At 27.7% G+C, this 26,238-nt stretch overlaps 1 protein-coding gene across 1 annotated transcript; it reads right to left on the bottom strand.

Annotated features, from left to right (window-relative positions):
• Nucleotides 1-6,399: 6,399 nt before the first annotated feature.
• On the bottom strand, nucleotides 6,400-11,512 carry LOC120091783 (gibberellin 2-beta-dioxygenase 2-like). Its single transcript, XM_039049903.2, has 3 exons — nucleotides 11,013-11,512; nucleotides 7,889-8,237; nucleotides 6,400-6,999 (listed from the first exon to the last, which is right to left on the bottom strand). The coding sequence occupies exons 1-3, from the start codon at nucleotides 11,432-11,434 to the stop codon at nucleotides 6,742-6,744; spliced, it is 1,029 nt and encodes a 342-aa protein (XP_038905831.2). The 5' UTR covers nucleotides 11,435-11,512; the 3' UTR covers nucleotides 6,400-6,741.
• Nucleotides 11,513-26,238: the final 14,726 nt, after the last annotated feature.

The following is a 26,238-nucleotide window of genomic DNA, read 5'->3' as shown; positions in this document are numbered from 1 at the left end:
GTACCATAAAATAGAAAAAGAACTATGGTTTGCATGTTTCATGAGATGAAATATTAAAACTATAGGTTATAAATATAATATGGTAAGTTGGTTATCATATTTATTTATAATAAATTAATTATATGATAATTAATTTCTTTTTCTTTAATAACCGATTGAGTGGGAGGTTATTGGTGGTTTTATAGTAACCGTGAGATAAAAGGAAAATTGTTTTCCTAAATTTAGAAGAGTTGCCTCATTCGGAGAGAACTCACAGTGATAAGCTATCAAGTGAAAGAGTTTCACTAAGCGATAGTTGTGTAGAGACTAAATGATCGTGGAGCTTTGACTATACGATAGTCATTCAGCTAATAATAGCTAAACGATCGAGTGGCAAGTCTATACGATAAGCTGTCGTCTACTAAACGATTGAGAACATTGTCTATACGATAGACAGCATCTTATCTCCCACTTGCTCGATCGTCTACTCGATCGTAGTCCTCCAGTCTCTCCCTCAAGCCAAGATCATACAGAGCCCACAACTCTTGGATTCTCGCACCGAGAATACCATGGTAACCATTGTGGTGGTGTCCTCACTCAGTTCGTGTTTGTTTTTCGTGGTGTTGGTCGTTCGTTGGGTTCGTGTTCGTTGATTGTACCGGTCATTGTGTTTGAGCATTGCTGTTCTTGGATGCTTGGAGATTGATCAAGGGATTCGTGAAGAATGTTTCTTCAAAGGTATGCATACTCTATCCCTTGATACTCTTTATAGCATCCTGTAATTTCTTGTTGTGCATGACCTATTAGTTTCCGTTTTAGACTGTGATTGATTGTGTTCAATTCGAATGGAATTTGGAACGATCCCTTCCGCTGTTCATGGAAATCTTCATGTGTGATTTCCTTCATAATCATCATTCTTTACTAAGCACGTCTCTAGGACAAGTAAATCAGATTTACTGTCATTGGGTTTCTTCCTTTTCTGGAGAATAGTAGGATCAACTTCAAACTCTTATCATAAATTCCAAGTTTTATCTCAGAGGACGAATCTCTTTGATAAACTTTACTAGAGTTGGAAACATTTTCCTTTTCTATCAGTCTCTTGACATTCAATATCAACCAGAGTTCATTTGGGGAGCTAACATTATTGGTTTTGTCATAATCAACCTCATCCTGCTTAATTTGTGAGGACTCTCGCTCAAACAATTCTTGCATTGATTTCATGATCTAAAGTGCAGTGACCATGCTCCCAAATCTTTTGGCTAAGACATCAGGTATGCTTGCCAAAATGAAAACTTGGACCTTGACCTTCGTGCACCTTTCGTATACATCACAAACACTTCACATTGCATTAGAGGTTGGGACTGGAGGACATTCCTCAGTTAAGACGAAGTTAAGGTCGTCAACCACGAAAATAGTTTTAATTGAATTTTTCCAAGTTGTATAAATAGTTCGGTCAAAATGTAGAAGCAAACATTGGAAAAATGATACTTGACATAATGCTGAAAGGAAAAAAAAATTAATCTACATTAGATTTTAGTGTAACTCCAATTAATCCAATCTATTTTAGCAAAATTTTAATGAACCCCATTTAACATCTAATTTTGCAATGATGTTTTAGTGATTTAGGACAAAAACCACTGAATGGTGGTTCGTCACCCCTTCATTAAATTGAAACACTCTCAACCAATCATTACACCATAATAACTCTTATTCCTATAACAATTAGTCACTATTGATTTGGTCAAGAAATCATTAACTTGCTTAACAATTGATTTCTTATAAGTGTGACTCTCTATTTTAGATACTATAGTTCCGACCCAATGAGTCAATCGAAGGGAAAAACCGATTGGGGAAAAAATAAAGTGATCCTATCCATTTCTGGAGTTAGCCATGATATTGACCTAATGTACAAACCATCCGAAGGGGGACGTTCCCAAGGCACTTTGAGGTCGTGCAAGAAAGTCTCACGATGCAAACTAATAAAGGGGATCGTAGGACATGTTGACACACATCTCTCTTCCACTTACTATAAATAGTCTCTCCATTCACCTTGACATTTTTGTTGAAAATAAACAAATTGATCAACATTAGACTTTAGCATAACTCTAAAACATTAAATCAGGTTTAGTAAAATCAATTACATCTAATTTAGGACAAAAGCCACCGAAAGGTAGTCAATTGTCCCTTCACTGGATTGAGACACTCTCAACCAATCATTACACCAGAATAACTCTTATTCCTATAACAATTAGTCATCATTTATTTGGTCAAACATCATTAACTTGCTTAATAATTTTTCATAAGTGTGACCTTTAATTTTAGACCCAAGAGTTCTACCCCAATGAGCAAACCGAAGTGAAAACCCAATTGGGGCAAAAACTAAAGTGATCCTATCCATTTCTAAAATTCGCCTTGATATTGACCTACTGCACAAACCATATGAAGGGGGATGCTCCTAGGGCGCCTCGAGGCCGTGCAAGAAGATTTCACAGTGCAAACCAATGAAGCAGACCGTAGGACGTGTTAACGCACATCGCTCTCCCACCTACTATAAATACACTCCTCATTCACCTTGATATTGACCCATGCAAACACCATCCAAAGGAGGACGCTCCCAGGGCGCCTCAAGGCCAAGCATGAGTCTCACGGTGTGAATGTTAAGGGAGAAACGTGAGTGAAAAAATGACATATCATATACATCTTTTTCCTCCCACTAAGTATTATAATAACCTAGAGTTTGATTTACTTAGAAAAAATACGGCTAATTATTTTTACTAAGTGATTGTTCAATTTTTCCCAAAAGTAATACTTACTTTGGAAAGTTAAACAATTTTTTGTTAATATTCGTCAAACATAAACAATTTTTTGTTAATATTCGTCAAACACTTTAACAAACCTTAATCAACCCTAGCAATCTTGTAGCAAATCTATCTAATTCACTCTTCCAGGTCAGTTCCCAGGTAAGGGTGTTCCATTTTCGTCAACTTAAATACCCCAGCTTAGACGAAAGGTCCCTTATAGATACGTTCACTACAATTTTAATCTTTTATTGAAACTAATTTAATCATATTAATCTGATTAAAAATATTAAACTTATTTCTAATCCCATTAGTAATTTGTGAACTTAGGTCTATGTGAATCAAATTTTAAAACTATTTTTTTAAAAAATACCCAAGTTTGTATGCAAATCTAAATTATTGATTTTAATTTTTAATTTCATTTATTTATAACTATTATAAAATAAATGAAACAAATTAAAACATACATTGCATCGTAAGACATACTTTATAAAATTATAACATTTATAAGATTAACTAAAATAACGACACGCATCATGCAATTCCCATTTCATTACTAACATACATGACACTTATATATAAAAGTAATGAAATGAATAACATACATCACATGCATACATTCAAACTATATATTATAAGTATTATAATACAAATTATGCATGACTATGTTATTTATGCATGCAAGCATATAGTATAACACTTATATTATATGATGTATGTGCATGCTATAAAATTAAAACATGCAACTATATATTATAACATTTATAGTATAAATGATCGTGAATAATGCATAACCTAAGGTGGGATTTTACTATATGACATACTTTATGACATATATAAAATAATTAAACCATACATTATATGCATAATTTAAATAGAAATTTTGGACTGGGATTGGACTCCTAAAAATATTAATTAAATTAATATAACATTTGTATTAATTTAACTAATAAAAAAACTACCTATTCCATGAATAAATAGTACAACCGATTCAAAACAAGTGAACCAGGTCTTTAATCACACGAACTGGACCGTCCAGCACCCGAACCACTCGAACCAAGTGAATTGGAGGTGAACCAAATGAGCCACGCATCAAATTGCCCGCGAATCGGAATTTTTTGTCCGTCTCGAAGTGATGCAACATTGTGTCCTAGTGTTGCAATGCTACGAAAAAAAAATTTGTTCCGCCTCAACGCAGCGTTGCAATAATAAGGCACAACGTTACAACGTTGCGTCACAGACTGCATAGAAGCATACGCGAGCTCCACTGTTTCTCTATCGAATTTGGTCCCGGTTTCTCCAGAACGATGCCGGAAACGGTGCGATCGACTCAAGACATCAAATTTACAGACTCGATTACAGATTATGTCCAAAAAAACAAAGGGCCCTTACACAACAATTTGTAAAAAGAATGTTGTAAAACTAAGAACCCAATCCAAAAAACATCCAAATTGCAAAGCATTCAATATTTATCAAACATGAATAAAACAGAATGCACCCACCAAAAAACTGCAATTAAATTCCGGAATCACAAAAAAATAGGGATTGAAACCACTGCTCTAATACCAATTAAAAGGAAATCAGCGACTGTTCTGCAGCAGAAGCGAGGATCGATCCCAATTTTTTCGATTCATAAAATTCCAATTACAGAATAGAGTAGAGAGATTATGTATTAAAGAACTAAAATTTACAACATGCTTAGAGTGAGAGAAAAGGAAAGAAGATATACATACCCTTGTAGCCACACTTCTTCACATATTCCCTCTTGATCATGATCACCATCCTATTCGATCTCCAATTGGAAGACACCACCACAAACAGAACCTTCTATATTCTCTAGGGTTGAGAATTTGCAGGAATTGTGGGCTCTACTCTAGATTTAGAAGAGGGAGGACGAGAGATTGAGAGTGAGGAGAGGAAGAATTTATTCTCTGTAATTTTCTACAGAGAGAACTGTTCTCTCAGAAATCTCAAGAAGAAGATGAATGGTCAATTGACTCACACACCCCCTTTAATTAAATTAACAATAAATAATAAATTTAATTTAATTAAGTAATATATATATATATATATAACTACATTATTATATATATACATTATCTGTTATATCAAATATAACACATAACCTATAGTTTTATATTGTATCAAATACAACTAACCTATAGTTTTATTTTCTCTCAACACATGAATTTAATATAAATCACCTTTATACTAAATTTAATTATATGAATCTCATTCATATAATTAATATTTGAATCACATCTAAATATTTAATTTCTCTCAACTATTTATGATATTTAGCATAAACCATATTTATATTAAATTTAATTATATGAATCGCATTAACATAATTAGTATTTGAGTCATATTCAAATTTCTCTCAAAATATTTTATAGTATATATAATGTATCAAGTACATTATATTAATTATATCATATATAATTAATTCCTTCAATTAATTTGAATTAATTCTCAATTAAATACCTGTTGAGCTACAGAAAGGACCTTATGGATCTGTAGATTGAAGCTCTAATGGTACTTGAATAATTAATTAAACTCTTTAATTACATTACCTAACTTCCATTCCACTAAAGAACGAGAGTTGCACTCTTCGCACTATAGATATATTTCAATGTCTATTGGATATAACCAATCAAGATTGCAATGAGCCTTCACAAATTGTTCCTAGGTACAACTAGGTCAAAATTACCATTTTGCACTTATAGTTACATCTAACTCCTTAAGTACCACTGATTTCACTAATGAACAATAAGTCATAGTCCAACTATGACCAAATCTCTCTTGGGCTAAGAGAGGGTTAACCATATTGTTCAAGTCCCGGAATCAGCCCTTAAGAGAGCAATTTATCTAATTGCCCCGACATCAGGGAAGGAGTGAATTTTGTCTTTTGTAGCTGTGTTCGCAGCTTCTTAGTCAAACGAATCCCCAAAATGGTAAGCAAATTGAGTTGGCAATCTGGTCACTTATGCCCATACAAATAAAAGGATCACCTTCATGAGCAGGAGTTCACAACTCACTTAGGATTCATATCATGTCACCTATGGTCATCCTAGTCAAATGTAAGTCTCTATTATTAACAGTGTTATATAATGAGACTAATCATTTCGTGGTCTGGTCTTATACAAACTCTTTGTATAGGATACCTTCGTTCACATGTCTCCAAATGAATGATCAGGATCAGATCATTTGTAGCACTTTACAACACTTGTAATATCTAAAAAGTGGGTCGTATCCGTAATATCACCAAGATAAAGTACTCAATCTTGTCCATCTATTTCAGACCATTTAGGTTATTTTTTAAACAAGATTCATCTGTACATACTTGTTTAGATTACATAAAATAACCTAGGATCTTTAGTTTATTGGATTGAGTGTATGCTCATAAAGCAACAATTATTCTATTAATAACAATTTGTTTATACAATATTTACAAACTACGAGAATACAAAAGACTTAAGATACCAATCTCAACAAACACAAAACACTTATTTTGTAAGTCATTCCCTAGAATACTCTTAAGTCATTGAAAATTACTTTTGATTAGAAAAAGTCATTTTTAGAAGTATAGAACTGAACATTAAAATAATTCAAGAACAATCACTTTTAACAAATCACACATATATAATAATGTTTTATTATATGATCAATACATTATTTTTCTTCTTCTCATATTTATATGCTACAAGAAATAACTATATATTTCTCAAATACACACATATACTAATTTCCTATTATCAATACATCTTTTTTTCCTCTCTCTTCTCATATTATTTATATGCTACAAGAAACTGAATATACACACAAAACATAGCCAAAATGCCAAAAAATAAAAAGGGGAAAAAACAATCTCTTTCATCTTTTAACTATTCTTATATATGAGTGAATAATGGGATTTTTATTATTTCTTGTACCGATATGTATATATGTCGTATGGTTCGTGGGATTAATTAGGTGTATTCTTGAACGAGTCGAGTTTTGAAGAAGCTGTTGTTAGCGGGATCGAATAAATGTGAGCCTTGTATTCACCCCAAGTGAAAGGCCTATAAAGGCATGGTTGATTAGAGGTAACCATTTCTTGTAGGGGAGAGATCCATGCATTTAAAGATGGTGATGCAAAATAAGCCATTGACATTCTTGGCTTTGGCCCTCCGTTTGCCACTGCCTTATGAGTTAAGCTCATAAACCTCCCATTTGTCAATACCTTCAGATTACAAACACTTTTGTAAATATTTTTGAACTCTTATAACATGCAGTGGAAAGAAATTGAATTACACGCTTAGTTCCTAGACTTTAAGATTTTGTTTAATACACCGACTTTCACCTTATCAACTTTTTAAAACAATTATGGACTTCAATAAAATTTAAAAGTTTAGAATTTTATTCTAGCTTAATAACTCATTTGATACAATTTTTCGTAAAAATTGGAATTTACAGAGTTTTTTCCAATTTTCTAATTATTACGATAAATTTTTCGTAAATTTTTTTTTTACATGAAATTTCTCAATCTCTACTGAAAATCCCAATAAAACTTTTATACCAAATTTTTTTCCTTTAAAAATTACAATAAATCTACCATAAAGGTAATAGTTGAAACTTGCCATAAACATGGAGATAAACAAAATGAAAAACCAAGGTCCTGATTGGTAACCATTTGGTTTTTCTGTTTTTTTTTTAAAATTAAATCTATAGATACTATTCTCACATTTAAATTTCTTCATTTATTATCTAGTTTAAAAATAAGCCAAATTTTGAAAATTAACAAAAATTTGATTTTAAATTTTTTTTAAAAAAAAAATGGAAAACAAAAAATGAAATGAATAGGCCTAAAGTTTAAGTTTTCAAATTGATATTGAGTCTGAAAAGTTTTGTTAGGTAAATATAAAATTGAAGACAGTTGGATAAAATGAAAATTTAAAAAAGTAAGAAAAAGGTTAAGAAAACTAATTAAGAAAAAGGTTAAGAAAACTAATTTTTAAAGAAGACGTTAATTTTAAAAGAAAAATACCTTTTTAAGTTAAAAATAACAATTTTGGAGTTGAGAGACTAAAATTGTAATTTAAATAAAATAGGGAGCGTGTATGAAATGATACCGGAAATAGATCGCCGATTATGATGAAGTAGGCAGTGGGGTCAGGAGAGACAGGGACCCACAAGCCATCATCCAATGAGATTTCGAGGCCACCAACGTCGTTGGATCTTAAGATGGTAAAGATCTGAGGGTCAGAATGCTCGCCAAAACCAATCTTATTGGACGGCGGGAGATTGATGAAGTCAGGTAATGGACGGTAGTGATTGATTCTAAAAAGTGAGTCACTTTGATCGTCTGAGATCAAACGGCTGAAAATGGATGTATCTGAAATCCCCAAGCCCTCAGCCATTAGATCAAGGAGCTCACAAGCCACATTTTTTATTTCTTGTATGTAACCATTCAAAGCACAACTGCATTACAAAAAATTAATTAATTAATTAATTAAAAAAAATTTTAAAAATTTACAGAATGTTATTGCTTATCTCCCACTAATTAAAAGCTTTTTAAATCTTAAACACCAAAAGGGAAAGAAAAAAGAAAAAAGAAAAAAGAAAAAAGAAGAAGAAGATAGATAGATCTAATTATCTTTTTTCGGGGACAAACAAACATGAGTGGGTAGAAAATTTTGAAATGTAGACAAAATTCTTGAAATTGTGATAAAATTATGACTTGATTGTAATTGTTTCTTGGAGTGATTGAAGTGTGAGTGGAAGGTGATAATTATAAGACATGAAAATTATTTTAGTATATTTGCTTTAATTTTTGTTCGTTGTAAATAGATATATAAATTAAATTACAATTTTAGTCTATCAATTTGTGTGTCTATTTGGTTCATTAAACTTTAAAAAAGGTAGTAGGGCCTCAAAACTTTCAATTGTTTTTGTCTTTTTTTTTTTTTTTTTAAAAAATAATTGATATGTTAGAATTGTCTAATTAAGATCCTAAACTTTTACTTTTGTGTCTAGTAGATTTGTGATCTTTTGGGAAAAAAAAAAAAATCAAATAGGACATTAATCCAATGCATGAAATTAAAAATTGAAAGACCTATTGAATGCAAAATTGAAAGTTTATGCCTTGATTGATAACCATTTGGTTTTCTTATTTATTTCGAAAATTGTGTTTGTTTTCTCACAATCTATTAATCTATTGCTTTCATATTTTCTGAGTTAAAGTTTGAATTCATAGCCAAATTCTAAATTCCAAAAACAAGTTTCTAAAAACTACTTTTTTTTTTTTTTTTTTTTTTTTTTTTTTAGTTTTCACATCTTGGGGTGGGTTTTAAAAACACGGTTAAGATGTACACAATAAGACATATAGATCAATAGTTGAAACTGATGAAAGTGATGTTTATAGACTTAATTTAAACAAAAAAATAATATGATTATCAAACGAGAGCTTAAGTACTTATTATATACTTTTAAAGTTAAAAAACTTATCAGACACAAAAGATCAAATTGAGAGAGTTACTATCCATCTTTTTAAAGTTTAGAAAGACTAAATATACATAAACTTGGAAGTTCATAGATTAAATTTATATTTTAATCTATTATGCATCTTAACGTCGTAAGACATTCAATTACTAATTATAACTTTCTTAAGATCACGCCAATGCAATCGAATTGTTACTATAAATACCAATGATTGATATAACACACAAAATGCTAATAGAAAAGAATGATATCCTAATTAGCAAGATTTGAATAAGGGCATGTTTCATTATATTTTATGTGCTTGATCACCAACTATATGCCATTATTGACAAAAGGAAATCAAATATAAGATGGGTTGGCTTTCAAGTAGCTATTAATAGTAAAGACCTTTACTAGAGAGAAAGCAAGAATCTTTTGACAAAAAGGGTCTATTTGCAAGCAAGATTTTGCTCCATGACAACACACACAACAACACATGTATATATATGTTATGTGGGTTTGCTTTTCTCTTCTCTCTATATCTAAATATATTGAATTGGCCAAGCTAGCATTATTCTAGCTGTCACCAAGATTCTTTCCTATTCTAGCCTCAATTAATATTTCAAAAGTCATAATCGGATCTTTAACTTTGTAATTGTTGTATTAAAAAATTGATCGTAATCATTAGACAACTAGAAAATTGGATAGGATAGTTAATGATTGTAAATTAAATGTGTCCAAGGAAGAAAAAAAGAGAGGGGTATAGATTTTATTTAGTCAAATAATGATTTTTTAAATGAGTTTTCATGTGAATCATTTTAGGTTATAGATAAAGGGGAAAAGATGTCCTTTTCTAGGATTCCAAGCAAACAAATAGTAAAGAGAAAAAAAAAATCCCACCAAATTAAAATATATATATATATATATATATATATATATATATATATTTGAAATAACTACCTCGTCAAATATTGAGGCAAATGCATGGATCTAAATCTTTAAAAAAAAAAAAAAAAACATAAAGAAATTTATGTGGAACAAACAATAAATAATAATATTTAAGAAAAAACAAGCCACAATTTCAGCTTCAACTCCGGAACTTGTTTGAAACTTTAACGAACAGAAAACTACAGCTCCCTTTTTCTTCTAAATATTTGATCTATTCTTAGTTGACTTGCTTCTCAAGTTTTTTCCCATTTTAAAATGTTAAAAACTAAAAATAACCTAAACCTAAATTTAAATTTTAAGAATTGAAAAACTATAATAGGGCATTGAATATTAATTTTCATTCATGAAACTTCAAATCATCTTCGTTGTTATACTAAATTATATTAGTAAACAAAAACAATGGATGACTGAAAAATAAAATTTTGAATTTTTAAATTTTTTTTAGATGATTGTTTGAATATGAAAGCTTACTTTAATCACATATTAAATTACCATTAAACTAAAAAATTCAAAGAGAAACAAAGAAATAAATCTAAAGTTTGAAAGTTCTTTCTGGAGATGAAAATTGTTTATAAAGGCAAGAAACTATAAAATTACTACTTAATCTAAATGTTTTAATGTTTTCTTTAGTTACGTCAATTTAATTAATCGAATCTTTTCTCTCACGGAAAGTAATAGATGTTTTATCTAGTCAATAATGTTTTTATGTATATTTGTCAATTTGCTCAGTAGGTTAATTACCATCTCTCAAAGTTGTTCGTAATTGGTGGAATTTAGAAGAATAATAAAAAAATATATTTAATATATTGTATAAAGAGAGAAGAAAACCTGAAATTTGATGGGTTTTTGGAGAGGGGGAGAGCGAATTGAGAAACAGAGGAAGGTTGAGCAGAGAGAAGAAGATACTCAAGCTCTCCCATATCACCATTGCAGCCGATGTTTTTGATGCCGTAGCCGAAGCGAGTGGTGTTGGTGGCGAGCGGGGAAGGATTAGCAGCAAGCTTTTCGGCGGTGGGCATGGCGAAGAAGGCGAAGGCTTCTTCTTCAACTCTTGTAATGGAATCCTGAGGGACGCCATGGTTGATGAGCTTGAAGAAGCCATAGTTTTCGCATGCCTCAACGAGAAGCTTCGAGATGTCTTGCCGTTTGCTCGTGATGCCGGAGAGATCGATGGTGGGGATTCTGGCGGCGGCGACAGCGGAGGACTTGGAGTCTGTGGTTGGGGAAGAATTGGGTGGTGGTACAACCATTGTGAAAATTAGTTTTGGGTTTCGGAAGACAAAGGGAAATGAGAGGGAAGAGATTGTGTGCCGGTTCCAAAGGTTCAACATTATGTCTATTTATAGTGCTAAGAGAGAGGGTTTTGAGAGTTTTTATTTATTTATGTATTTATTATTACTATTATTATTATCATGAAAAATAGTTAATGCATCCCATTAAAATATAACCATAATTTATCATGTGGTAATTTATTATTATTTTTAATTATTTTAATTTTTTTTAATGTAAATGATGAGATTGAGATACTTAAAGATGTGTGTATGTTGAGATGTACCTAAATATATTATTATTATTATTATTATTATTATTATTTTAAAATTTTTATTGAAAAATTACAAAATGTAGATCGAACCTTCCACTGATGAGAAGGAAGATCATATGACTTTTTAGAAGAGAGATTGTTTAAACTTTTTGTTCAAGTTTCATTTATGCCGTCTATTTTTAATATTTGTGTATGTATTCTCAAGTTGTTTATATTGATCTACAAACTTTTAGGGTGATTGTGGTTATTACTTTCAAAGTAAAAAAATATAAAATAATAAAATTATTTATACATAGGTAGATTTTAATTATTTATACACTCAAATCAACTCGATCGAATCCGAATTTTAAAAAAATATATTTTTTTTTTACTTATAACACAATTACTTATATATATATAGAATTTAGTTTTATTTAATTTCAATATTTTTTGAATAATGTATTCTTTAGCAACTCTTAAAAATAGTTTTTTTTTATATATTTTAGAAAAAAATCCATTATATAATTTGAAATTGAATTATTAATCTTAATTCAATATATGAAAATAATTAAATCAAATTTTTACGTATTTTTTGCTTCTTGACAAAATTTTAAATAAATGATCCGACTAATCTAAACCAACCTAATCTAAATATTTCATGATTGGGTTGAGTTTGGTTCATTTTTTAATAAGGGTTATTTTGAATTGAAGAAATTTACAAACCGAACAATTGAGTTTGATTAAAAAGTCTTACAACTCCACCCAATCCAACCCACAAACACTCCTATCACACATGCACATTTCTCTCTCCTTCCCCCCTATTTATCCTCTTTCTCATCTCTTCAATCTCTCTCTATACAATCCTTTTTTTTTTTTAATATTCCAGAATTTTTTTTCATTTTTTTTTAATATTTCTCTCGTTTATATTTATTCCCTTCTATGTTCTTTTTCTACCATTTTTTTCTTTTTTATTTTCATCAATGAATTTTTAGTTATTATTTGATTTTTAAATCTCAATCATTTTACATCAATTTTGTAGTATTTTAATTTATTTTTATTAAATAAATGAATTAATAAGATGCTTATGTTTGTTCATAGATTTTTTTCTTTCATCTTTTTTTTCTCTCTATATTTTATTTTAGATTTTATTTCTACATCTAATTGACTAAAAGAGAAACACGTCTACATTTAAAAGAAATGAATAAAAATAAAGTTTATTATTAAACTAAATAAATATGGGTATACTCGATTTTTTAATATAAAATATTTTATTACAAGTCATCACACAAATATATCATGTGCAATAAATTATTGATTATTGAAAATTTACTTTACAAAGCTTGTCAGATAATTTAAAAATTGGTCTAATTTAGACTAATTCGAGTAATTAAACCAATAAGTTAGAATAAGAAACCACGTTAATCAAATTTGAATAACATTCAAAGATAAAATTTATTATATTTAATTTTTAAAATTTTGCTTTACACTTGTATTTATATTAAATATTAAATGCTTTATAATAGTTTCATAGTTGTTTTAATTCATGTTATATATTTTATTATATTATGTGCAATCAATTTTATTTCAATTAAAAAAGAAACAGTTATGAAACATATTTTTATTTATATTTAAAAACAAAAAACATAAATAATCATGAAAGATACTATGATTTTTAGTTTTCGAAAAATAAAAAAAGAAAACAAAAAATAGAACATTATTAAACGGTATAAATAATTTATTTTATTTTTCTATCAAATTTCATCATAAGTTGGAAATTTCTTGAAAATATAGTCATTGCTATACATTAACCGTAATAGTTTTTGGTGGGTGTAAAAATTGTGTTAGAATTTTAAGTCACTCGTTAAAACTACTTTGAGACAAAATGACTCCGAAAGTTTCTTTTTTAAGGGTATATTATTATATAATAAGATATAAAAACTATGTAGTTAAAAGGAAATATATATATATATATAGTCTCTAAAAGCTAGGTTAGTGTTTGCCGTCAATTTTTCGACATATATATATATATATATAGTTTTAAAATATTTACTTAAATATTTATATTATTAAGATTTCGTTTGATATTCATTTAGACACTGTTTAGTAATTATATGTTTGATCTTTGTATGTTACTATTCGACTATTTGTAGGTGAAATTTGAAAATAACTCTATCGAATAATAATGAGTTAGAACAAACTGGTTCAACTCCAACATCTATGAACATGAGCGAATCAACACCAATAAACAATATTTCTAGTGGTAATGATCAATCTACACCTATTACATTAGATACCGATAATAATGAGGATGTATTAAAAAGTAATAGGTTGATGTCAGTAGTATGAAATCATTATAAAAGACAAAAAATTAATGACACCATGAAAGCAATATGTAATTATTGTGGAAAAAAATTAGGAGGGGAATCTAAAAATGGGACAAAACATTTACATGACCATTTCAAAATTTGTCCCTTACGGAGAAAAAGAGACATTAAACAATATGTTTGAGACCTACTAAAACCAATGAAGGAAAAATAGTCCTAAATCTGACCATCTTTAATTATGAAGCTTCTAGAAGAGATCTTGTTTGTGCTATAATTTAATTGAATATTCAATAAACATGGTTGAACATAAAGGATTTAGAAAGTTTTTGAGTGGTGTTCAACCGTTGTTTAAGATGTTTTCAAGAACCACGATGAGAAGAGATATAATAAAAACTTATGAAGAAGAGAATTAAAACAATGAAGTTTCTGGAAAACAATAGAAGTAGGATTGCTCTTACTACGAACATATGGACTGCATCTAGCCAGAAGAAGGGATACATGACAATCACTGCAAATTTTATTGATGATTCTTGGGTCCTGCAAAGCATACTCTTAATATAATTTAAATCTTTTATGTTGTTATGTATCTTTTTTGTTCATTTGGTAGTTTTCATTTTAACATATTATTACATAATATTACTATACTAGGTTTGTACACGTGCCACATCCACATACTGGATAGTTACTTTCTGAACCATTAATGGAGTGTATTTTTATTGCAACATAGATCATAAATTATCCACTTTAACCTTAGATAATTGTTCAATAAATGATGCAATGGTTGACATTTTATTAAGGAAGTTAGATTTAAGGACACTGTAGTTGCATGGAAGTTTGTTCCACATTCGTTGTTGTACACATATTTTGAATTTGATAGTGAAAGATGATTTGGTTGTAATTTCAGATGGTATAGAGAAGATTAGAGGTACTGTACATTTCTAGACTCTTTCTGCAAAAAGGAGGGAAATTTTTTAAGAAGGAGTTCGTCAATTACAAATTTCATGCACTAAAAAACTATGTCTTGATTGTGTTACAAGATGGAATTCAACCTTTGTGATGCTCAAAACTACTTTGGAATACAAGGATATTTTTCCTCGTCTAAAACAACGTGAACCACTATACACTTGTCTTCCTTCAGATACTGATTGGAATTTTGCAAAAAAAAAGTGTGATAGATTAGAACCATTTTACTTGATGACTGAGTTGTTTTCTGGGTCACGTTATCCAACCTCTAATGTCTTTTTCGAAGAAGTACATGAAATTAGGTTGGAACTTTCTAAGTGGCTTAACTCTGATGTTGAAGAGGTACAAGTAATGGCATCAAGAATGATTGTTGAGTTTGAAAAATATTGGAGTGTGATTCATGGTGTATTGGCAATAGCTACAGTATTAGATCCTAGGTTTAACATGAGATTGATACAGTTTTATTTTCCTCAAATCTATGGATCTCATCATACTGTTGAAATTAAACATGTTAGAGACTTGTGTTGTGATTTGATGAAGTTTTATAGTTCAAATTCAAGAACAATAGAAGAACCTCAACATTCTACATCTACAATTAGTACTTCTTCGACTTCAAGGCGGATGGAAGTAGTAGTTCAACTACTTTTATTAGTAGGAAAGATCAATATCTCAAGTTTGAAGAGTTTGTTAATAATGTTGAAAATGATGTTGATAATGTCAAATCAGAGTTGGATGATTTGGATGAGTCTTTTCTACCGCGGTCGGATGACTTTAATATTTTGCAATGGTGAAAGTTGAATGGAGTGAAGTATCCTGTTTTTTATCAAATTACAAAAGATATTCTAGTCGTTCCCGTCACTATTGTTGCTTCTGAATCTGCATTTAGTACTGGTGGTACACATGTAGGTCCACATCATTCTCAAATTCATGAAAATTTATTGGAAGCTTTGATGTGTACTCAAGATTGGTTATGGACGGAAGGTATGAATAACTATTGTTTAATTTATTTAATAAACTTTTATTATTTACAATTTGAGATCTAATTTTCCTTTTACATGTCTTAAATAGATAAACATACTTCTATAGATGTTAAAGTTTTGAAAAATGTTCTTGAGGATCAAGATTCATATGATGTAAGTTATAAGTTCGTGTATTATTATTATTATTAATTTAAAATTGATTTATATTAATGTGTACAATATTTGTGTTATTTTTCAGGAATCGTCTCTTACAAAGTTGGATGAAATTCGTTGATGGCGGCTTGGTTTGGTTATGTTATTATCATGTTGTCATGTTGTGTTGTGTCTTAAACAAATATGTTATTGTTGTCATGTTGATGTATGTTTTTATTATTTAAGTCTAAGTAGAATTTTAATAAGAATTATTGATGGATTATGAATGGATGTTTTTATTACTTAAGTTTATGTTGAATTTTAATGAGAATAATTGATGGATTATGAAATTTGAAATGTTTTTAATAGAAAAAATGATAATATTATATTGAAATTTGCACTAAGAAATGTTTTGTTTCAATTAAAATTGCATAGAAAAGTCCATATTTGAATAAAAAAACAAAAAAAAGCAGGAAATTTTTCCCTGGGAACCCATTCCCTGTGGAATCCCCGCGGAAAATTTCCGCCCCGTTCCCCACGAGGAAATTTGCGGGGACAGAGAATGGTATAGCGGGGCGGGGACGGGGACGAGGATGGCTTCCCCCTTCCTGCCCCGCCCATGGACATGTCTAGCAAAATATATATATAGTTTTAAAATATGTTAGTGCTTGTCGTCAATTTTTCCACGTATATATATAGTTTTAAAATATTTACTTAAATATTTATATTATTAAGGTTTCGTTTGATATTCATTTAGACACTATTTGGCTTTGAGTTTTGTTTATGAAAATTAAGTTTATTTCCTTTCAATTTCTTATAATAGTATGCATCTTTATCAAGTAAAAGAGCTCGATTCTTAACCATTTTTTCTTAATTTATTTTTCTAAATTTACTTTTTTAGGTCCTGTTTGGTAATCATTTGATTTTTTTTTTTGTTTTTGAAAATTTAGCCTCCACCACTATTTCCATCTCCAAATTTCTTTGTTTATTATCTATTTTTTACCAATTGGTTTAAAAATCCAAGTCAAATTTTGAAAACTAAAAAAGTTTGTTTTTGAAATTTTGCTAAGAATTCAACATTGTAATTAGAAAATATGCAAATTATTGTAAAAAGTGAGGAAGAAATAGACTTAATTTTCAAAAATAAAAAACAAAATGGTTACCAAAACGGAACTTTTTTGTTTTTAATTATTTTAAAATTTATGTTTATTTTCTTATAACTTTTTTACCCTATGATTTTCATTTTTTCGAACTAAAAACTTGAATCCTAAACTAAATTTCAAAAACAAAAATAAATTTTTCAGACTATTTTCTTAGTTTTCAAAATCTACCTTATTTTTTAAAAGACTCCAAAAAGTCAACAACAAAGCAATAAAAACACTCCAAAAAGTAAATAATTTTGACTTTTTAAGCCAATTAAAGGTATATTTATTACATATTTAAGGTTTGAATGAACCTTTTAATTAGATTTTGAAAATAAGTTACGGGTAAATTTTGGCTAGCTTACTGTTTGTTTCTCACCACACATATTTTTCATTTACTCTATGATAACTACCATTGAATAAAGGTTTTAATCTTAAAATTGTTACCATATTCAACATTTTGAATAAAAGAATGAAAAATAAAATAATGCAAGACTTTTATATAAGGGATTATATAAAGAAGAATGAATACAAACATTTAAAAAAAAAAGAAAAAAAGAAACTTTGAAAAGTAGTTTGTAAAATGCTTTGAGAAAGTATGATACATTCATCAATTATTAATTTATCATGTATGGTGTTTGAAATCTAATTATAGCAAATATAAGCTTAGGCCCTTTTTTTATAAATAACTTAATTAATTTCAGATAAATCACATGTGTATATTTATATCTCGAAAGTTTTTAATTTATTGATCTTTTATATATTTTAAATTTTTTTTTAAGTTTTATTTTAGCTTATAAATTTTTATAAGAAATTAAAAAAGTAAGAAAAACTATTTATACAAAATAGTAAAATTTTAATCATTTAATAAAGACTAATAGAAGTCTGTCAATGTATATCATGATAGACATTGATAGAAGTCTATTAGTGTTTTTTTTTTTTTTTGTTATTTTTGTGGATAATTTTGACATTTTTTGTATGTATAAAAATTTCTCAACTTTTATACATATATAACTATTTAATTAAACAAAAATTTAAATAAAAGTATAGGTACATGAGGTGGTACACATCCCAACACATATCACATATGATTTTAATTCATTTGCATAGGTCGATTTATATTCAGACGAAAGTCAAAAGACATATGTAATTAATATGTTAGATTTTATAATCAATAGTCGAGGAAAAATCAACAAAAGGACTAAAATGTGGTTGATATGAACTACTAGCTACATCAAATTATTATTAATTATATTTTTGTTTAATAATTTTGAATGTAATTTCATTATTTTTTAAATTTATCCTTATATATGTTATATTAAACAGGGATATTTTTGTTATGTGATGTGACATACATTAAGGTTTTGAGGAGAATTATCTAAAAGCTTGACCATTAAGTTGTACATAATGGATAACAATTAATCAATTTTAGCCTCTTCATTTTTTCACCATGTTTAGTCCAGAGAACTTAAATTTTGTAATTTTACTCATGTACTAAGTTTTAGGACAAAAACATTTAAGTAGAACTGATTATACTATATCTTGTGGAGTGTTTGAGTCTTGGACCAAAGAATCTCATGTTCTTTGTCTCGAAAATTTTGATATAGTAAGACACAATTTATATCTAACCTAATCTTTAGGTTTGAATATTAATCAAACGATTTGAAAATTTGGTGATTGGAATTATAAGAAGTTCACATGTCTAAAAGACATCCTAATTCCAATTCACTAGGGTTTCATACTAAAGGATTTTATGAATATAAATGTTAAATGGAGTAAACCATAAAAGATTAAGGATCAAGATAAAGCTTACAATATTTGATTTCTATTCTATTCTTTTAAGTTTGATAACATGTGGATAAGTGGTGGAAAAATTCAAACATTTTTTAAGTTCTACTTGAACGTATAACTCTTAATCAATTGAACTATACTTAAATTATCAAATATTTAATTAATATTTTTTTTTCATAAAATCGTCTAGTTAATACAATTTAATTAAAAGATAAGCTAGTAACATTAATCTTGCGAGACAAGTATCTGACCCTACCATATTTAATTTTAAAAGGACTCCAAATAAGTTCTAATATGCTCATATTGCAAATTTGACTACATTCTTCTAAGAAAATGGTTAATAATTTTGATCCTCAAATTTTCAATATTATATCTAATAAATTCTTAATTTATTTTTTTCATAAAATTCGTCAAATATTGATCTTTGAACTTTCAAATTTAAATTTATTAGGTCCTTTAATTTCTTTAAAAAATTTTTTTTTAAAAAAAAGGTCATATGGGTACCTCAACTATTAATTTTATGCCTAACCAAGATCATCGAGCATATAAAATATTTCATAGATCAATTATTTATTCCAAATACTTAAAAAGTAGAATGATCTATTAGACACAAAATCACATTCATTAACTTCTCATTTTGTATTGCATTCTTTGATTGATTTTATTATTGACAACAACAACGCGAAAACGAACAGAGTTGTTAGCAATAAATAGAGTTTTTTCAAAGATCAAACAAACTAGGTGTAAGGGCCAAGAAAGTGAGTAAGAACAAGGAAGTGAGTGAAAACTAAAACAAGAGTGATAAAAAAAGCAAAATAATATGGAAAAAGGATTGGTGATGCCAGCAACAAAGAGTTAGAAATCCTTTTTTTTTTTTTTAAATGGTAAATTTTCATTTTTTTCAAAAAGAAAAATTACAGTGTTTGTGAATAGGTTTCTAATTATTCAATGTTGTCTAAAATCAAAGATTTTTTTTTTTTTGAAATAATATTGAATATAATTTGTATCTAATATCACATAAAATTGAAATTTTGTATTTAATAGATTTGTAAATTTTAAAAAACATCGAATCGAATATATTAAGAATCAATTAGACATAAAAATGAAAGTTAATGACTTGATAGAATAGTAAAAATTTAGGAACTCATTAGATAAAAAAACTGAAAGTTCGAGGACTTACTAGAATAATAAAATTTTAGGGACTAAATTAGCAGTCATTTTGATAACTTTTTATTTTTTGTGTTTGAAAATTAAAACTCAAAACACTCTTTCCACCGTTAATTTTTTTTTACTTTGTTATATACTTTCTACGAGTCATTTTGAAAAACCAAGTCAGGTTTTTTTTATAAAAAAAGTAAATAAATAAATAACAAGTTTTAAAAACCCTTTTTTGAGTTTTTTTGGAATTGGGTTAAAAAAATCAACTATTTTACTTAAGAAAAAAATACGCTCAATTTTTAAAAACTAAAAATAAAAAAGCCAATGACTATAAAAGAGAACCTTAATTTTTTCTTAAAAATAAAATGTTAATATATAAGAAATTTATTTATTGACATTCAAATAAGATTTGCTACTGAATTTCAGTTTATAATATGAAATTTTTATTTCCAAATTGTTAATGAATTTATCTTCAAAAGTCATTGGAGAATAAATGCTAAAAAAAATTATGAAATCAAATTAAGATAAATATATGTATATATAGTTATATTTATAGTAAGTAAATCCATAAAAATTCTATTTATTTGAATCTGAGTTGATAACCCAACATTGATCACAGATTCTTTGAGTTTTGTTTAGGACCTTAGCATTGCACCTGGTTTGATGGTTTTTTAATGGACCTTGTTTGCCAATGTTTCTATTTTTGTTTTATCTTTTTTCTTTTTAATCAAATAAATGTTTTCTATTTTCTCTTTTAGTTTTGTTTAATGGATTTTCCTAGGGTTTTGGTAATATTTTTATTTCTCATTTCCATCAAAATTAACAAAAACACTATTTGATAATTTTTAGTTGTAAATTGGATATAGATAATAGAATGATACTTTTCAAATGTATTTATGTTTCTTTCAATAATAATAAAAACAATAATCACCAAGATAGTTTTTTATGGATCAAATTCATCAATTTTGTTTTATTTTAAAGCTTGGTAAATAGGTCTACATTTTGTATCAATGTAAAGTTTTGCACAAAATGAAGAAGAGAAACCAACCATTAAAAGTTTAATTACTAAAAAAAAAATACAAACTTGAGATCGAGACCAGACCGAGGATAATAATGTAATTCAAAAACGTATTTCTAGCACGCTTTACTTTATATGGCATTAATCACCTCAATCTTATATTAAGACTCATGAACATTTTCAACCAAATGTTCATTAAAGAAAAAAAATTTGGGTGGATCAGGTTGCATCCATCTATTATACAACTCTTACGTACCAAATAATTTTTTTAGAAAATTATTAAAAAAAAAAGTTTTTTTTTTTTTATGTGCGGAGAAGAAGGTTGTACCTAAGTATTACTCCTCGTTAAAAGTGTTGAATTTTATAAAAATGTGGCAAAAGAAAGTAAATTGAAACATAAAAATTGATTTAATAAATGTACATTAAATTTATGGTTAGAAATTTCAAATTAGATTGAAACAATCAACAAATTAGATTGAAATCATCAAAATAGATGATGTTTCATCTACAAATTTAACATATATGATTGTTATATTTGTAGTTTCTTCCATTTGAATGAATTATGTTTGATTTTGGTTACATAAAAACTCAAAATTATTTTAGATTTGACAAATGTTTCAATTTTGTATTTATTTGATCTTAATTTATATTTTGGTGAGTTGCTAGCCTATAAATATCAACTTGTGTCTTTACTTGGAGTATCTCCTTCCAATTTTAGGAGCTCTCTCTTTCTTTCTTTTGATTTGAATTGAATTGAGAGTAAATATTCAAGAATTTTGCCAAATCCGAGTAATTCTATGATGCTATTCTATCTATGATGCTATTCTATCGGTATTAGTAATTTATCTTGAGATGATCATTTTAGATCATTTTAGTCTAATTGTAGCTCTTTCTTTCTTTTGTAAGCGTGTCATGCCTATATATTGATCTTTCTCCAAGATTTTGAGGTTTTTTCTTATAAGTTTGTGATTATTTCAACATATAGCACTTGTTATTCCATTTCGCTTGTTTTTTGAAATTGTTGTTATATACGATGCCTCTATCTTTATAATGTAATTATTTATATTCATTTGAGTTGTAATTAGTTTGTTAGCATTATCCAATTCTTTATACTTCCTCTTTTGAACCAAATGAAAAGAAAAAGAAAAACACCCATTCTTCATAATTATAAGAAAGAGTACAACTAATTCATAGTTGGAAAAAGTAAATATTAATTAAATGGCAAAAAGTCGCCTTCCAACAATTTGATTTCTAAAACATAGCTGTAAGATGAAAACAAAAGAATTTGAATATATTTGAAAAGCTTCACATCTCCCCTCATTTTTCCCTTTTCCTCCAAACTTTTTATATATGGCAATCTAAGAATAGGTATGAAAATTTGGCATTGAATTAAAATGGATCTTCCTCTATGATTTGGCTTGTTTTTCTTCAAATGTTAAATTTCTATAAATCCTTTTTAGTGCAAATCAATCAATTCCTAATTTTGATTATAAGTTGGTGTGACATTTCCTTCAAATACTTAGTCTTTTAATTTTACACATCTTTGGATTAGTAACTTTATTAGACAAAAGTGTTTCAAGGTATCTAATTGTAATTAATCATTTTACTTTTTCAACCATCAATTAGTATAAATGTGATTTACAATGATGTTAAGATTCTTAATTAATATGGATATGTCTTGGTAAATTCAACCATTAGTTCATTAATTGAATTTTATAAAATTGTTTTTGAGGTGCATCATGCAACCTATTCTAATTAAACAAATAGATATACACTTTATATATATAGGAAAAAATTATCTAAATGTAGTCCCTAAAACCCATTCTTTGCTTTGTCAAGATATGCAATTAATGGGTATTAACTCCTTTTCATATACTATTATTATGGTTGTCCTCTTGAATTTGGACACTCAATTGCCCAAACCGCACCATTATTAGCTATTAGGTTTAATTATAAATTAAGGGGTCTTTATCCCATGTGTTGATAAGTTTGGAGTTAATAATGTTGGAATCAATAACTTTGTATTTGAGGTATAGTGTTGTAAGATAAAGTTCTTCGATAATTATAAAAAGTAGATTAAGATGAGAAGATAAGTTGATTAGAAAAATATGAAAAATAGAGATAGAATGAATTATGAGGTTTCTTGATAAATATGAAAAGTAGGAAAAGATGGGAAGATAGGATCATTCAATAAATATGCAAACTTCAATAGTATTTAATCACATAACTTTGATTTTTTTAAAAATTCACGAATTTACTAGACACAAAATTAATGTTTAGAATTTTATTAAATAGAAAAATCAAATTTATACATAGTAAATCAGGTATTCTTAAAATCAAAATGAATGAATCAGAAAAATAAAGAATCATTTTCCATTGAGTAATTAAAATTAAAAAATAAAAATAAAAAATAAACTCTAAGAGGGAAAAACAAACTATGTACATAACTCTATTTAATATTGCTACACAAGTTCCATATATTGTTGTTAACATATATAGGGTGTGGTTGGAAAAAATAATTGTTGAATCAAGTTCAAAACTAAACAATTAAGCATTTATTCCAAAGAAGAAAATTTTTATTTTATTAAGTAAGAAAGCAATGGATTAAATTAACAATCAAAATTCTAATATGAGATGTTACTTCTTTCTTCAAACATTTACTTTTATATAGAAATAAATGATACACTCACACCAAAAAGAACATAGAGTAAATATTTAGTCTTTCAATTTATCATATCATGTATGTAAATACATGTATGTTTATATAAATATAAATATCATAATTATAATTAACACGGTTGGAATGTCTTGAACTTGTTTGTTGGCGCTTCGAACAACCAAGTACGGGTGGGTCTCACTCTACCCGTGGACGTTTGATGTAATTTTCTGAAAACATTCTCCATAACAATACCGTTCTCCCTCTGCCCATGAATGTAACTAACACACCGTTAGTGAACCACATATATCTGGTCGATCTTCTCTATCTCTACGTTCCTTTCTGTATTCTTTAATTGTCGATTTCGTAACAAATACTGAAAAAATATGTAATTCATTAATTAAATTAACCATACGATTTTTGTCTAGATTAAAAATTATATATGACATCAATGTTTATTCGTGAATATGCAAACTATACATTACAATTACTAATTGTAACAACATATTGTTCAGTCTCATTCAATTAATTTAAGCATATTTCTTCGATTAAATACTTGGTTTCAAATAATATTGTTGAAAAGGATTGTTAAAATACGTTCTAATATTTAAAGAACGAAACATAATCAAAACTGATGGATGTGGAGCCAAAGGCTGCTTTCGAACGACAAGTGAATGACAATCCGACGGGTACTGATGAGACTGCATTAGTTCGACACGTCGAAAATAAGATCCTGGGAAAATGCGCTGACAGTTGCCAATCATTTTCATTATTTGTTTATTATTAATTAAATTTTTGTTTAAGCTTGTAAATTGTTTGTAACTACCAAAACGATAATAATAAGTTAATAAAATAATAAAATACAATTTTTTATAGGAAATATCAATTTGTATGCTTCGAATGGTATCAATTTAAATTTTAAATTAATAATTTTATCAATTAAAGCATGTTTAGATTAATTAAAGAAAAATATATTTATAAAATAAATTATTTTTATTTAATTTTTTTTGGATGAAAATGATTTAAAATACATATCGAAAGTTTATCAAAATCTATTTTTAGTAGTTGTCAAATTCTTCAATTTTTTTCAGAATGATTTATTTTCAAAATTAAACACTTGCAACGTTAAACCAAATACATCCTAAATCTCTTAATTTTCTTAAATATATAAATTTAAACTCTTCATTATATTCTATTTGGGATAAAAAAAAAAAACTTGTAATTTTATAAATTAAACTCTTAAATTTTCGTAAGAGAATCATTTTAGATTCTCAATTAAGATTTTCTTTGAAAACTAATCATGGGTTAATTCTAATCGCTTATTCTGTTAACTGATATTTGAAGAAGTATACATATTTAAGAATTGAATGCATTAACGATTTCAAATATAATCTTAATAAAGATTCTAAATTTATTTACTTATAGCATTCAAGAAATTTAATTGAAAAAAATAGATACCTTGCATGATATTTTTCAAATTGAATATGAATGAGGGTGTAAATTGATACAATTATAAAAGTTTAGGATTTAAGTTGATATAGCACAAATCGATACAAGCACCAAAGTTTAGGGACGTAATTTGAAATGTTTCCTATTTCTTATTTCATCCCTTGTGAAAAAAAAAAAAAAAAGTTATGGAAAATATTCCTACGCTTTGTTTGAAAAATACATGAAATTCTAAATATTGTAATAAAACCTTGTTTAAAAATATCCTTACCTAGTATATGGAGGAAAATTGCTATCTATATCCTTGAACTTTGTACTTATTTTTAAGGGACCTTTTTAAATATAAAAAAATATTTAAAAATATTTACACTTTATAGCAAAAAGTTTCAAAAGTACAAAACATTTTTTAAACTGTTTGCTATAAAGTGTAAATATTTTTTGGATTTTTCTATTTATAAGAATTTTCTTGTTTTTAACAATACTCCTGGACTTTTAAAAGTTGCATCAATATCCTTAATCTTAAAGAGAAAAAAAAGTTTAAAAGTCTTTTATGTTGTGAACTTGATGAGCACAACGGGACATCTACACCGATAAAATACAATATTAAAATAAATATAATATAATAATAAAATAAATAAATATTAAAATAAACTAAACTAAATAAAATAAATTAGCAAAATATAAAACAAGAAATTTCTCTAAATTCTCCACATTATTCAATTTTCATAGACATTGCCTAATGTATGTCTTCTAAAACCTACCAAATGTCACTATTTACAGGCAATTTGGCGAGTATGAGGTGGATTATATGAACTAATAGTGTATAACTTTTAGACATATGGACAATACATGGGGTAATGGATAAGTGACACGTGGTCAATGGACGTTAGTAATGAGCATCTACATTACACCTAATTTAACA

Source organism: Benincasa hispida, chromosome 11 (assembly GCF_027475165.1).
Source record: "Benincasa hispida cultivar pf3 chromosome 11, pf3_genome.v1.1, whole genome shotgun sequence".
NCBI lineage: Eukaryota > Viridiplantae > Streptophyta > Magnoliopsida > Cucurbitales > Cucurbitaceae > Benincasa > Benincasa hispida.
The sequence above is the reverse complement of the archived record's forward strand: the minus strand, read 5'-3'. Positions and strand labels throughout refer to the sequence as shown.